At 37.1% G+C, this 12,636-nt stretch overlaps 1 protein-coding gene across 3 annotated transcripts in view; it reads left to right on the forward strand.

The window, feature by feature from the left end:
- LOC133463835 (phosphofurin acidic cluster sorting protein 2-like) overlaps nt 1–12,636 on the forward strand; it is a 65,236-nt gene that overhangs the window by 13,886 nt on the left and 38,714 nt on the right. For 2 of the 3 annotated variants that reach the window (XM_061745577.1, XM_061745578.1), the window contains exon 2: nt 10,303–10,390. In XM_061745577.1, coding sequence (XP_061601561.1) covers nt 10,303–10,390 — 88 coding nt within the window. Of the gene's footprint in view, nt 1–10,302; nt 10,395–12,636 lie in introns of those variants that run through there. The other variant, XM_061745579.1, reaches the window with a different exon arrangement.

A 12,636-nucleotide genomic window follows, 5' to 3' on the forward strand; every position in this document is an offset into this window, starting at 1 on the left:
AAGCACTAAAAGCATTACTTGAAGCTCCCCCTTTTTTTTTCTTTTTTTCTCTTTCCCAAGCCTGGAAACCCCTCAGCACATACCAAACACAGACGGTCTGTTTTTCATCCAGCACTCAGTTACATCACTCATCCTGTGTCCACCACTTCCCCCTGCTTTGTGCCCCTGACAATTGCTGTGCAGCGATGCGAAGGCTTGGAGCTGGCAAAGCATCATCTAGAATGTTTGCCAGAGAAAAGAATTGCAAAAGTGCGTCTCTGTTAAAGCTGCATATTGTTAAATTCAGTGTTTCTTTGGTTTCTAATTCAATGCCATATGCATTAGTCAGATTCTATGTGGGGAAATGTGCCCATTTAATCAATTAATCTTTTGATGGCTCTGTATATGTTGAGATGCTTTTCATTCAGATCATAAATATATGTTTATATTAGCAACAGAAATGCTGCTGCTGATGTTTCAGTGTTTGGTAAGCTATAACGAAGCTGCTAGCCCGATGACGGCCACTTTGTTTGAGCGCCTTATCTCAGCATAGTCTTTGTTTCCTTCTCGAAACTTTTGCCGTGGATACTGAAGCTGCAGTCTCTTTGTAGGCTCCTAAACATGAGTGTTATTGTCACTAGGTTATTTGAGACACTGCTATCACAGAAATGCCCAGAAATAGCACAATGGTAAACACATGTACTCTTAAAGGGAATCCTATCTCTGGCTGTAGATAAAATGAAGATGGTTTCAGGCCAGAATCTCCCTTCACTGATGTCGGGATAGCCATGTACTAATTGATATGTTTTTAAAATATTAAGCTGCAAAGCACATATCCAGCAATATGCAAGGTGGTAACATTAAAGTCTTAAACCTCTATGTTGTTTTATGGTCCATTTATATGAATAACCTTTTCATTTTTTTTGTTCTGTCCTGTCATAACTTTTCTTAACGATGGATTCAGCAGAGGAAAAGCTCAATGTTGTTGCTTTCATTTCAAGAAATATGGGGGATTCTTGAGCTCCCAGTCACATCATCTGTCAGCAGACCGTTGCCAAGGTCTGCTGACATAAAAGAAATCTCCAGACAGACATATCATTTTACCAAAAAAACAGACAGACTCAGAGCAGAGAGGGGCTGAAGCTTGCTGCCATGCTTAAAGTCCTCTTTGAGATATGAGTCCGAGGAAACGTATGTGAGGCCCCGTGTGTGTTAAAGAAAGCCACCTGTGACGAGAACGCTGAGGTTACAGAGGGGATCATGACCAAAAAGGATTTTCCAAGTAAAGAATTTTATCTGGTTTTGACTTTCACCTTGTTGTTAACCTTTACTCCACCTCCAACAATGGATTAGGTTTCCCGTGATAATACGCTTATGTTTTGATACAGTTATTCAGTCTGTCCAGGATCTATCCAGGATTTATGTTTTGTTAAAGCCTATTTTTTCACGCTGTTATATGACCAGAACATATACAATCGTGAAAAAATGTTATGCTTTGTTTTTGACTTGAATTCAAATGGTTATTTGTCAGTCTTTCTTTTTCATACGTTGAAACCAGGCAAGATAATAATATAACCGTTGTTTAAGCCACTATATAAGGATTTTAATCTGAAACCAAATATTTGATCACAGCAGATTTACTGTCCTGCCTGATAAGTTGTATTGTTTGTTCAGCACAGATAACTGGGAGAGGGTTGTAGCATCACCACACACAGGCTTTCTTTCACAGCAAATAAACTTCAACAGCAGCTGCCAGCTCCCTTCCTTTGCAAGAATATTGAGTAATGATTAGATTTAGATTAGAACTAAATGGTGAGCACAGCAATAATTAAGCAATGTCCTATTTGGTGCAGCTTTCAGTGATATGACCCGCGATCACCTGACGTTTTCAGCCAGCTGGGCCGCAACTGGAAACGCAAACACATAATAAAACCCAACCAGCTCCGTGATCCGCTTTTTTTTTCTTACAAAAATGAAATAAAGGTAAACCCTAATCAATCATTGCCTTAAGCTTATATGAAAAAAAAAACCAAGTGTTGATATGTTAATGTGTCATTACACATATAGTCTATGGCCTGACCGAGATTTTACCGCATAAGCAAGACATTATGTCTTGCACAAGCATTAGGGGAGTATTTCCCAGGGTTAAAGTGGGTTTTCCCATCTGTGAGTAATCTTTGGGTTATCTGAAACATATTGTTGCTGTTATCCATACATAAAATCAGCCAATGTGGAGAAACTTCTTTATGAATCAGAAACTTTCAAGCATGATTCATTCCAACAAATTAAACATGAATTATAGCTGAATTAATGATAATGAGGATGAGAATAATAATAATAATTATTATAATAATAAATATAAATAAGAATATAAAAGAACATCTCGAACGCTTGGCTACATTGAAGCTGCAAGGGGCCAAGGCATTTGATTTTAAAAGAAAAGAAAAAGGGATCTTGTTTCCCTGATGATTCATCAGACCAACAAATAAAATATAGCACATCTTGATTTACTGTTTCCTCAAAATTTTCCTAGAACTTTTTCTATCTGTGTATCTCTTTGTTTTCAACTCCCCTGTCTTCAGCTTTCCCTGACTGTCTCCATCACCTGCCTCGTGTCATGCACACCTGGACCTACTGGCAACTTCGTGCCAATTAGCCAATGATGTGTTAGTATTAATGATTTATATAGCTTTTGTATTATTATATGGTATTAAATTGTGTTTAAATATTCATTTTCAAAGCGCAATTATTATTTTAACCCCCCCACCGAACCCAACCCGAATATCATTGCGCATATTTTTGTCTGAGTCGACGGCTCAGTTCGGATCAGAATCACTGGCAGCTTTGTATTGTCCCTTTTCCTCTCAGTGGTGAACTGGTGAATATTCCAGTGTGTGTGTTCTAATTTGTGATTTTGTAAATTAGTTTGAGTTCAATAACCTGTAAATATTAGTTTTGAAGCATCTGGTTGGTCACATTAGTTAAAGGGATTTAAGGTGCATTAATGAGATGCTCCCAGTGGAGTCTTCTGTGCAGATTCCTCGATCATATAATGTGTTTATATTTCATTCAAAGTTGGAGTATTGGGTAATAGGTTGTGTAAGTGGCTCAGGGGAGAAAACGAAGAAAGAAAAAAATCTAGGACACTCTAAATGGTAAAAAATACAGTATGCCTGAGCTGGATGTACATTAGTTAACATTCTTTTTTGTTTGTTTCTAAATCTATCATTTATTTTTTATTATTCTAAGTATTTTCGCCGTATATAAAAAAAAAAAAGTAACGCATTTATCTTATACTCTTCAGTCCTCATGGTTTTGCCATTGGGATTTTCACCATCCCACATATTTTCAGGATGTGAGGATGGAAGTTGTTTTAAAGCAAGATGGTGAAACTCTACATATTTCAATTTTCAACCTCAACAATTATGTTAGAGTAAAATATGAATAATTAATATTTTAGTAGCTTATGCTTCCTCCTATTCTTGAGTACACTTTGCAAACTGTTAGCCGTAGATTTTCATGACAAAGGAAAACCATATGAAAGACACGCTATGCGATTAAGCAAGTGTGCCTGGCTGAGCTGCTACAAGCTCTACAAATTAATCTGCCACTCACCAGTAAATTATAAAATTTAAATGTTGTTTTGTTATGTGAATCAGTCTCTTTAATCTTAACGGCATCAATATATATACATATGGAATCTAATCTAATGGGCCCTGCTCTTCTGTGTAGACCGAAAAGGTCATGAAATAATGAGTGAGTGACTTGTGCAGACTAAGCGGATTAGAGTGAGCAGCACTGCTCTTGCTGCTGTGAATGATGACATATAGACTTTAACATATTAGCTTTGACACCCGCTGGACACCGTCTGTCAACAAAGGCCATAAATGTTTGTTTTGACAAGACATTACACTGCAGCCAGTTGCTTTATGGCTCCACTTACTGTACCTGGCTAAAGCAGTTGTTGTTAGCTCATGCCCAGTTTATTTTTCTGTTTTTTTTCAGGTTTATTAAGCCAAAAAAAAAAAGGAATATGAATTAAGTCAATAGTGGAATGTCACTAATAATATCACTTTCATTCTGAACTGGTCTTTTCCTGCATCAATCCTGTCTCCCCTTCCAGCAGGGTCTCAAAAATATGATGTTTTCTTTTGTTGATAGAAAAGACACAAATGCCAAATAGTGTTGCAACTAACAACTATTCTGACTGACTATTCTTGAAATGATTAGTGGACTAATCGGATTATGAATCTCATATTATTGACTGGCTCTTATTTAGCTCGGAGCTTTTACATATTACATGAGGTTGATGTTGAAGTGATGTGCTAATTAAAAATAAATGACAAAAAAAGAGGGACACGTCATTCAAGAATACATAATTTAATAAACTTTTCCTCCAGCCGCTGTGGTGTTTCATCGGCCATGTTGTTTACCTGCCGCTGTCATCAATGTGCAACTCTCAGCAGAGATAGGAAGGGAGGGAGATACCATACTGTTGAAATGCTCTTCTTGCCGACAATAGTCGACAGTTAAATCTGTTGCAGACTATTTATATTATTCATTTCTGTCGACTAAACATTGCACCAAATGGTGTGTGACATTTCAAAGGGCTGTCTATTATACATGGAGGTTTTATGTAAGACACTTGAACTGTCAAATCACATCTTTACCAAATCAGAACTGCATCAGAAGTGGACAATATGGTTGTGCTACTGCACCCTACATGTCCACGTCAATATTGCTCCCTTAGAAACAAATCGCTGAGTAGTGTGAACTTCCTGCAGGAGTCGTTAGTGATTATTTTGCTTGCCTTGTGCACATGACACAATTTTAGCTTATTATTAATGGTTTCGTTCACTTAAGTGTAAACAACAGTTATTTTTAAATTAAAATAAAACAACAGTTTGTTAAATCAGAATTTTTGGGACTGATTGTTAGAATCATAATCTGAAGATATATTGATCACCAATTGCATGGAATGGTTGAAGCCTCTGGTTTAGCATGCAACATTATTTAATTGTTTAATATTTTTAAACAACTTTGCCTGATTGTTTAAGAGATGAGACAAAATTGTGATTTGTTATGAAGCATCATGTTTGTTGCATTCTTCCCTTTAACCACAGCAGCCTTGGCTTGATTGCTGCAAGTCCCCCTTTAAAAAATGAAATGAAATGTTATGCCCAGAACATGGGTAACTGGTCAACATGTTAGCTATACATTTAAAGATGGGCTCGGTGAAAGCTCCAGATATCTGTACATTTTCTTTGAAGCGTAAATCTGAGGTATCTTTTTCTCTACTCGTACGTGAATATGATCTGGTTGATTTTAAGGGGTTTATTGTTATTCCAGACTTCTCTGAACCCTGAGTTGATTCTTGCCTGGTAGCAGGTGCATCTGTTGGTGTGTGGCTTACGTGCCCTGCTGCTCACTACATCACACCAGTGTTTACTGTTTGTAGATGCGACAGCAAACGGGTTCTTCTTGTAAATGTTTGTCCCTACTCCAAGCAGTACAGTAAATATGTAGTGTTATTTTATTTATTTTTACAGCAGCTACAGAAGTGCTCCATGTCGACAGGAAGAGTCGTATTCCTATTCAGCCCGAGAGCACCTGCTGATTCTGCTTCTTATCACTGGAAATGGGGGGATGTTGTGTCACAGGGTGGTCTTTTGAAAAGTGAACCGATAGCTTGAAAGACGGAGCAGAGCAGCAGCTTTCTGAGTAGCGTAGACTGTGAGGACAGACTTGTGTTAGATCCTTTCTCTCTCTCACTCCCGCCTGGCATTTTTACCTACATGTACCAACTTCTCTTTCCGCTGCGATGACACATATTCAGAGGTGGGTAGAGTAGCAAAAAATTGTACTCAAGTAAAAGTACTGTTACTTCAGAATAATATGACTCAAGTAGAAGTAAAAAGTAGTCATCCAAATAATTACTTGAGTAAAAGTAAAAAAATACTTGGTGAAAAAACTACTCAAGTACTGAGTAACTGTTGAGTAACGTCTGATTTATTTTTTACAACCATTCAAACAGACAAAAGTACAAAATAATCATCTTCAGGCAAATTAAATCAATAAAATAATAAAATAAATTAATTTAATAAAAAATAAAAAATTGCTTAAATTAAAATAATCCTAAAGTAAATTCAAGTACTTTAATAAATAATAAAATAAATAAAATAACAGAATAAATAAATTAAGCACAAGTAGCACAAATTTCAAGCCTTTGTACTTTTCTTTTTTAACCAGGCTCCGCTGGTAGAACTAGAACCATGAACTCATATAAACTCTGTGTGTGTTTGTGTGTTTGAGTCTGTGTATATGTGACAAAACATGCAAAAACAAACATTTTTCCCAAAGAATCACTCAGTGATGTCATGAGATTGACGCGTACGTGGAGGGAATGAAAGAAAAGTAACGAGCTCAATGCGGAGTAAGAGTAACAGTTTCTTCTTCACAAATCTACTCAAGTAAAAGTATAGTGATTCAAAACTACTCCTAAAAGTACAAAATTTCCCAAAACTTACTCAAGTAAATGTAACGGACTAAATGTAGCTCGTTACTACCTACCTCTGCACATATTAGGGCATGCGGTGCGTCCGAAATGCCATACTAAAAAGTATATACTAAGAAGTCTACTTAAGTTCGGCACACTTTTGACTAAATATCAGTAGTGTGCATTAATTCGGACGTACTGTTAAGAGCACACATGTCACTTCCTGCCGTTGGCAGCGGTAGCAGCGGTAGCAGCGGTAGCAGCGGTAGCAGCGGTAGCAGCCGTAGCAGCCGTAGCAGCCGTAGCAGCCGTAGCAGCCGTAGCAGCGCTCCGCTCTTTCCAGTTTATTCTGGCCGAAACAAGATGACATTATATAATATTATTATATACGAATATTATAATATTAATATTATATAATAATATTATTATACTTAATGTTATACTTATGACATAAACGTATCACTTAGCAACCAAATGCTGCTGCATTGCATTGTGGGAAGTTTCTGCTCAGCTAGTGTCCATCAATCCACACGAATAAATTTCTCCAGAATGAGTATGGATAGCGCATACTATTGAGTACGTTCTAATGTTTCGGACGCACAAAAAAATCTCGCATACTCATTTTGCATACTCATTAGGGTGGAAGTATGCAATTTCGGACGCAGCCATGGTTTTGTTGATACACCTAATTCTAAAATGTAGTCACACCAGTTCAGAATATTGTCACAAAATATAATTAAAGGATGACAGTCTGTAGCCCTGGCAAATCAGCAAAGGACATGGGAACTAGATTCCTTAATACACGTTAGGATCAATAGACTAAGTCAATAACAGTGATAACTTGTGTAAAAGAGCTTAGAAAAATGGCCATCGTGCCTTATCGATCACAAACACCAAAACTGAAAGAGGGATCTCCGGCATGGGCTCTTATCAGCTGAAAACAGCCAGAAAATGTATCATTTATCTTTGCTCTTCACTGTCTGTTTACTGAAATATTGAACCTGAGACGGCTGTGTAGGTGCCACGCCCACACAGCCCTCGTATGGACTGATCCCTTCATTTTGCTTTAGGACTGCGGCTGCAATAGAAGCTCTAATCATTGAAAGAGCTCCTGCAAGATTTTGACGTGTGCCAGTGTCTGCTGAATGGACCCCAGCACAAGAACACGTATATATGCTTATTGTCTTTTTGCAGTTTTTATTATCTTTGACCAAGTGGATGCCAGTGAATTTAACACAATAATTGGTTCTTTTCTCCAACACCTGGTTTGTCACTGAAATTACCGTTTGGGTGGCAAAACAAACCGGCACAGAGTGGAATCACAGGGACAGCCTGGCGCGGGGCCAGGACAGATGGTCGTGAGTTTCACTTACACCGATGCACAGTGGCAGGCAGGAGTGGAGAGGATCCTTCTGTCTAATAATGAAGTGATCTTTGGTACTCTGTGCGACGCCGCCAGCTTTTTTAATTATACGTGAGTTAGTTTCTGCAGAAAGAGTAGAGCTGGCAGTTATGAGACGGACATGTGACACCATCAACCCTTTAATCTGTTTCCCTGCCTCCAGCGAGTGTTGCTGACTAATGATCTAGTGATGCATTCACTACCTACGCAGTTTAATATTTAACTATTGCAAGCCTAATATATTAGCTTCCATACTTCCTGTGAATTATTGCTGAATTGTGTAGTTGCTCTTTGAGAAATGTCAAATATGTTAAATGAGACCACTGAAAGTCTGGTCCAATATTTTTGTGTTGTGATGCCTCACTAGTGAAGCAATTTACAATCTGGCAGCTAAGAGTTTTTTTTTAATAATTTATATTGATTCCCTATTATGCAAAAAAAACTAAACAACAATAACAGAGTTGCTGAGTCGGTTATTTGTAAAAACAAACATCTTTATTCTGTCGTGCTGGAAAAAAATGTGGTGCTGACAAAATGTCAGGGCTGTTTCACTCAAGTTGAAAGATTTTGTAGTTGTGCTCCTGCGGATTTGTGACCACTTTATCAGACTACTTTTTTTCTTTTTATTATCTGGACACTTTCATTTCTTTCACTGTATATGTAATAGTGCAACCCGCAGGATTCAGTCCCCCTGCAACCAGTACCTTGAAAAACACCATCAAAATGATTAATGTCATGTATTCACTAATCCAAATCAGTGAAACATTGCATCTGTATAGAAAATGTAAAGAAAAAAAAGAATAAAGAAAAATGCTGTGATACTTGAGTATATTCTTATTTCATAGGAAGCTTCTTACCTTTTAACACACACTTTCTGCAGTATAATTTAATAGTTCTCAGACAGTGCAAGCTCTGAGAGCAGAAAATGCACAGAAACCCAGCATGAACAGACACATTCTTTCCTGGAAGGCCCTTTTGGTGAGCTTACTTTCCTCCTCTGTGCAAGACTCCTGCTGCAGTTGCAGCATCTCTCTGTAACATCGTGACAGGTTTGATTGATATGAACCTGAAGGGAGCCGGCAATGTTTATCCAGTTTCATAAAAGCAGGATATTTCTCTGTACTTGGCAGCAGAAGACTTGCCTTAGGTTGACACGTGAAATGAAAGTGAAGTATCACTCCCAGAATCATTCATGCAGTATTAATTTACGACACTTTAATATTTTCCAATCCTTTAATAATAATTCAAATACTACCTTTTAGACATTAAAAATAACAAGTGAAAGAATCTGCCTGAGATTTAAATGCAATCAATCAACAGTGAAAATAGTATTTATCATCTACAACGCTCAGCAAATTTTTTAATATTTTTTATTTAATTTTATTTTGACACATCATAGCTTTGCCGCTATCAACAACACCACAATCCCTCTTTGTACTTAACTTTAATGAGTCTTCATGAATCATGCTTATCTCGGGGGGAGTACTTGAAAGGAGCTGGTGACTGCCAAGGAAGCGGCTTGGATAACTTACTTGCTTTTGCTTTCATCCTCCTATTTGACTCAGTGGAAAAGTGGGTCAAGAGGAGGTTTTATTTATTTATATGTTTGTTTGTTTCATTATTAAGGGCAATTTTTAGGGGACAACATGCTAGTAAGGTTATAGGTATTCGTTTTTTACACCAAAAGTAGCACCTTCCATTAAAACTGTGAAACTTGCTAAAAACAGGCTGTTAAAGGTAAATCCATCCATGTGTCAAAGTTATAAACTACAAGATATAAGGGATGGCATTAGACCACATCCTGTGTGCTCAACAACACGAAAAGATGATAATCCCAACCTTTTGCAATAATAAAGCATATACTTTTTTTTAAATACTGCAATCCTTAGCCCCACAGAAATAGACCGAGAGTAAGTACATCTAAAATCAATATCTTTTTTTTTTGTTTTTCTGCCCACAAGACATCTCTGTCACTCTCAAAGCCTTAGTGTGAGTCATTATAATCATTAAACACATTTACTGTGTTGAAAAAGTGAGCTGTGCTCCTCCTTGGAGCCCCAAGAAACACTGCTGACTGAAGCTAGTGTGCTGAACTGTGGTTCATCAAAGCATCTTTGGTGTCATTTTCCTCAAGGAATGTGCTTTTTCAGCAGCCAGCTTGAATCCAGATGTAGCGTCACCTTTATGTGTCATCCAGTTTTAAAAATGAATTTTTTTAATGTTAACAATTTTGAGTTTTCGTAAGTCAGCAGCTGCCTATTATTACTGGCATGCACACTTAAGTTCAAATAAAGACGGGACCAGAAATAAAAAGTGGCATTTGTGTAGGCTCTGCTGATACAGTGTGACATGAAAAGTGGATTTGTACAAGTTGTGCCAAAACAACTTCTTCTAAACCCCTGTCTTGCCTTTTTTCCCCCCACAGGCTCTGCAGCCTCACTCTGAAAAAGCTGGTCGTCCTCAAAGAACTGGATAAAGAGCTGAACTCCCTGTCCATAGCAGTCAAAATACAGGTGGGTGAGTTAATCTCCAATGTGTGATTAGGAGAACCGGCTCAGTTGCAAAACACTTGATAGCAGCGTGTCACAGTCTGGCGTCTCTGTGTCAGTGTGCGTCGGTTCTGTGCCGAACGCTGCTGATCATGATTACGTAGCTTCGTCTGTGATCAGACGTGCTCCTAATCCTGCCCTCCTTAACGGCAACTCGGCTACTTCCCATGGCAGACTGGCATTACCACTTTAAGAAGAGCATTAGCACCTTAAGAAGGATTGTGCTTCTTTCATTGATTGTCTGTGCTCACATGTGCTGACCTGTCTCAGTGTTTTTATTTAATACTTACATTAGTACTTTGTGTAGTCTTCACGTTGTTTTGTATATGAACAATTTTAAGCCATTTGGGTATTAGTACGAGTCTGTTTGAGCGGAAGCTGGCTCTCAAATGCTACTGTAATTGCTGCTTCTGTTACACTGTCATGCTGTGCTGTTTGTGACACTTTTTCTTTTTGTCCATCCCCCCCTTCCTCTCATATTGTTAATGGTCCAGAAGGACAAAACCTGTGGCCTGGTTTGTTAGTTTCAGTCAGCGTCACTGGTGAAATTATGCATGACAGCATTTGGCAGAGATGTTAGGTGTACTTGTTCTCTACCGCAGACCAAACAGCATGGAGCCGGTGACACTGACGGTTGGATATTTGGCAGTTAGTGTTCTCCAACTCTTATGTATTCAGGTTAATTTACATAATATTCTTATTAACTGAGCTGAATTGTTCCAAATTAATTCTGCACAAGAACAAGGATCCGTAGTGTAAACAACTGTGTTCAAAAATGAAACAAGCCTTCCTGATTCAGAGTAAGCAGTCCTGATGCATCATGGAGGCAGGTTAACCTGGAAACACAGAAGCAGCAGAAAATAACTACACGCCCAAAAGAACTGAAGTTAACCCCTAAAATGGGATTTCCTTGTGTCAACCTGAAAAAGCGTGATACTGTATTAGATTACAGACTGTAATGGTCTGGAGTGGCAAAATGTTGAAATCAATATGTATGTATATATATATATATATATATATATATATATATATATATATATATATATATATATATATATATATATATATATATATATATATATATGTATGTGTGTATATATACAGGACTGTCTCAGAAAATTAGAATATTGTGATGAAGTCCTTTATTTTCTGTAATGCTATTAAAAAAACAAAAATGTCATACATTCTGGATTCATTACAAATCAACTGAAATATTGCAAGCCTTTTATTATTTTAATATTGCTGATTATGGTTTACAGTTTAAGATTAAGATTCCCAGTATATTCGATTTTTTTGAGATAGGATATTTGAGTTTTCTTAAGCTGTAAACCATGATCAGCAATATTAAAATAATAAAAGGCTTGCAATATTTCAGTTGATTTGTAATGAATCCAGAATGTATGACATTTTTGCATTACAGAAAATAAAGGACTTTATCACAATATTCTAATTTTCTGAGACAGTCCTGTATGTATATGTATATATGTGTGTGTGTATATGTATGTAAGCATATATATATAAGCCTATATATATATATATATATATATATATATATATGTATATATATATATATATATATATATATATATATGTGTGTGTATATATACAGTATATACATGTATGTGTATATATACAGTATATACATGTATGTGTATATAATGTAGTAAATCAAGATACCGCTTAATCACACATACACACACAATCAAACTCACATTACATCAGACTGCACACGAAGAGGTGGTACGTTTTTATTGTGTGCGCTTGTCATATTTACTTTGTGCTCTTTAAATTTGACCACATAGCGCAGTATCCATTTTTTTTTTTTTAGGTTTCACAACAGGTCTATGAAAATTATGCATGCTTGACTTCATAAAAAGTCATAAAGTTGAAGTTTACAGCCAACATGTGTGATGCATCCACTTCATCAAGAAGAACCATCTGGACGTGCACCTTCCTCACTGACGTGTACTTGGTGTGTTGTGCAACTGGTCTGCACAGATGGTGAACAACATAGCTGTATGTTCACATCTGTTAAACTCTAACCCGTGTTGCGGTGACTTTTCTTGGTCCAGGATCTCACAGTTGATTGCTTGAGTTGAAACATGGGAAATAAACATAAACAGATTATTACTGAAGTTTAAAAGTACAAATAAACAAGGGTGGTGCTTTGTAGAGTCACATTAGGAGTACCAGAATGGCAGATGCGAGGT

This window comes from Cololabis saira, chromosome 17 (genome assembly GCF_033807715.1).
Source record: "Cololabis saira isolate AMF1-May2022 chromosome 17, fColSai1.1, whole genome shotgun sequence".
Taxonomy (NCBI): Eukaryota; Metazoa; Chordata; class Actinopteri; order Beloniformes; family Belonidae; genus Cololabis; species Cololabis saira.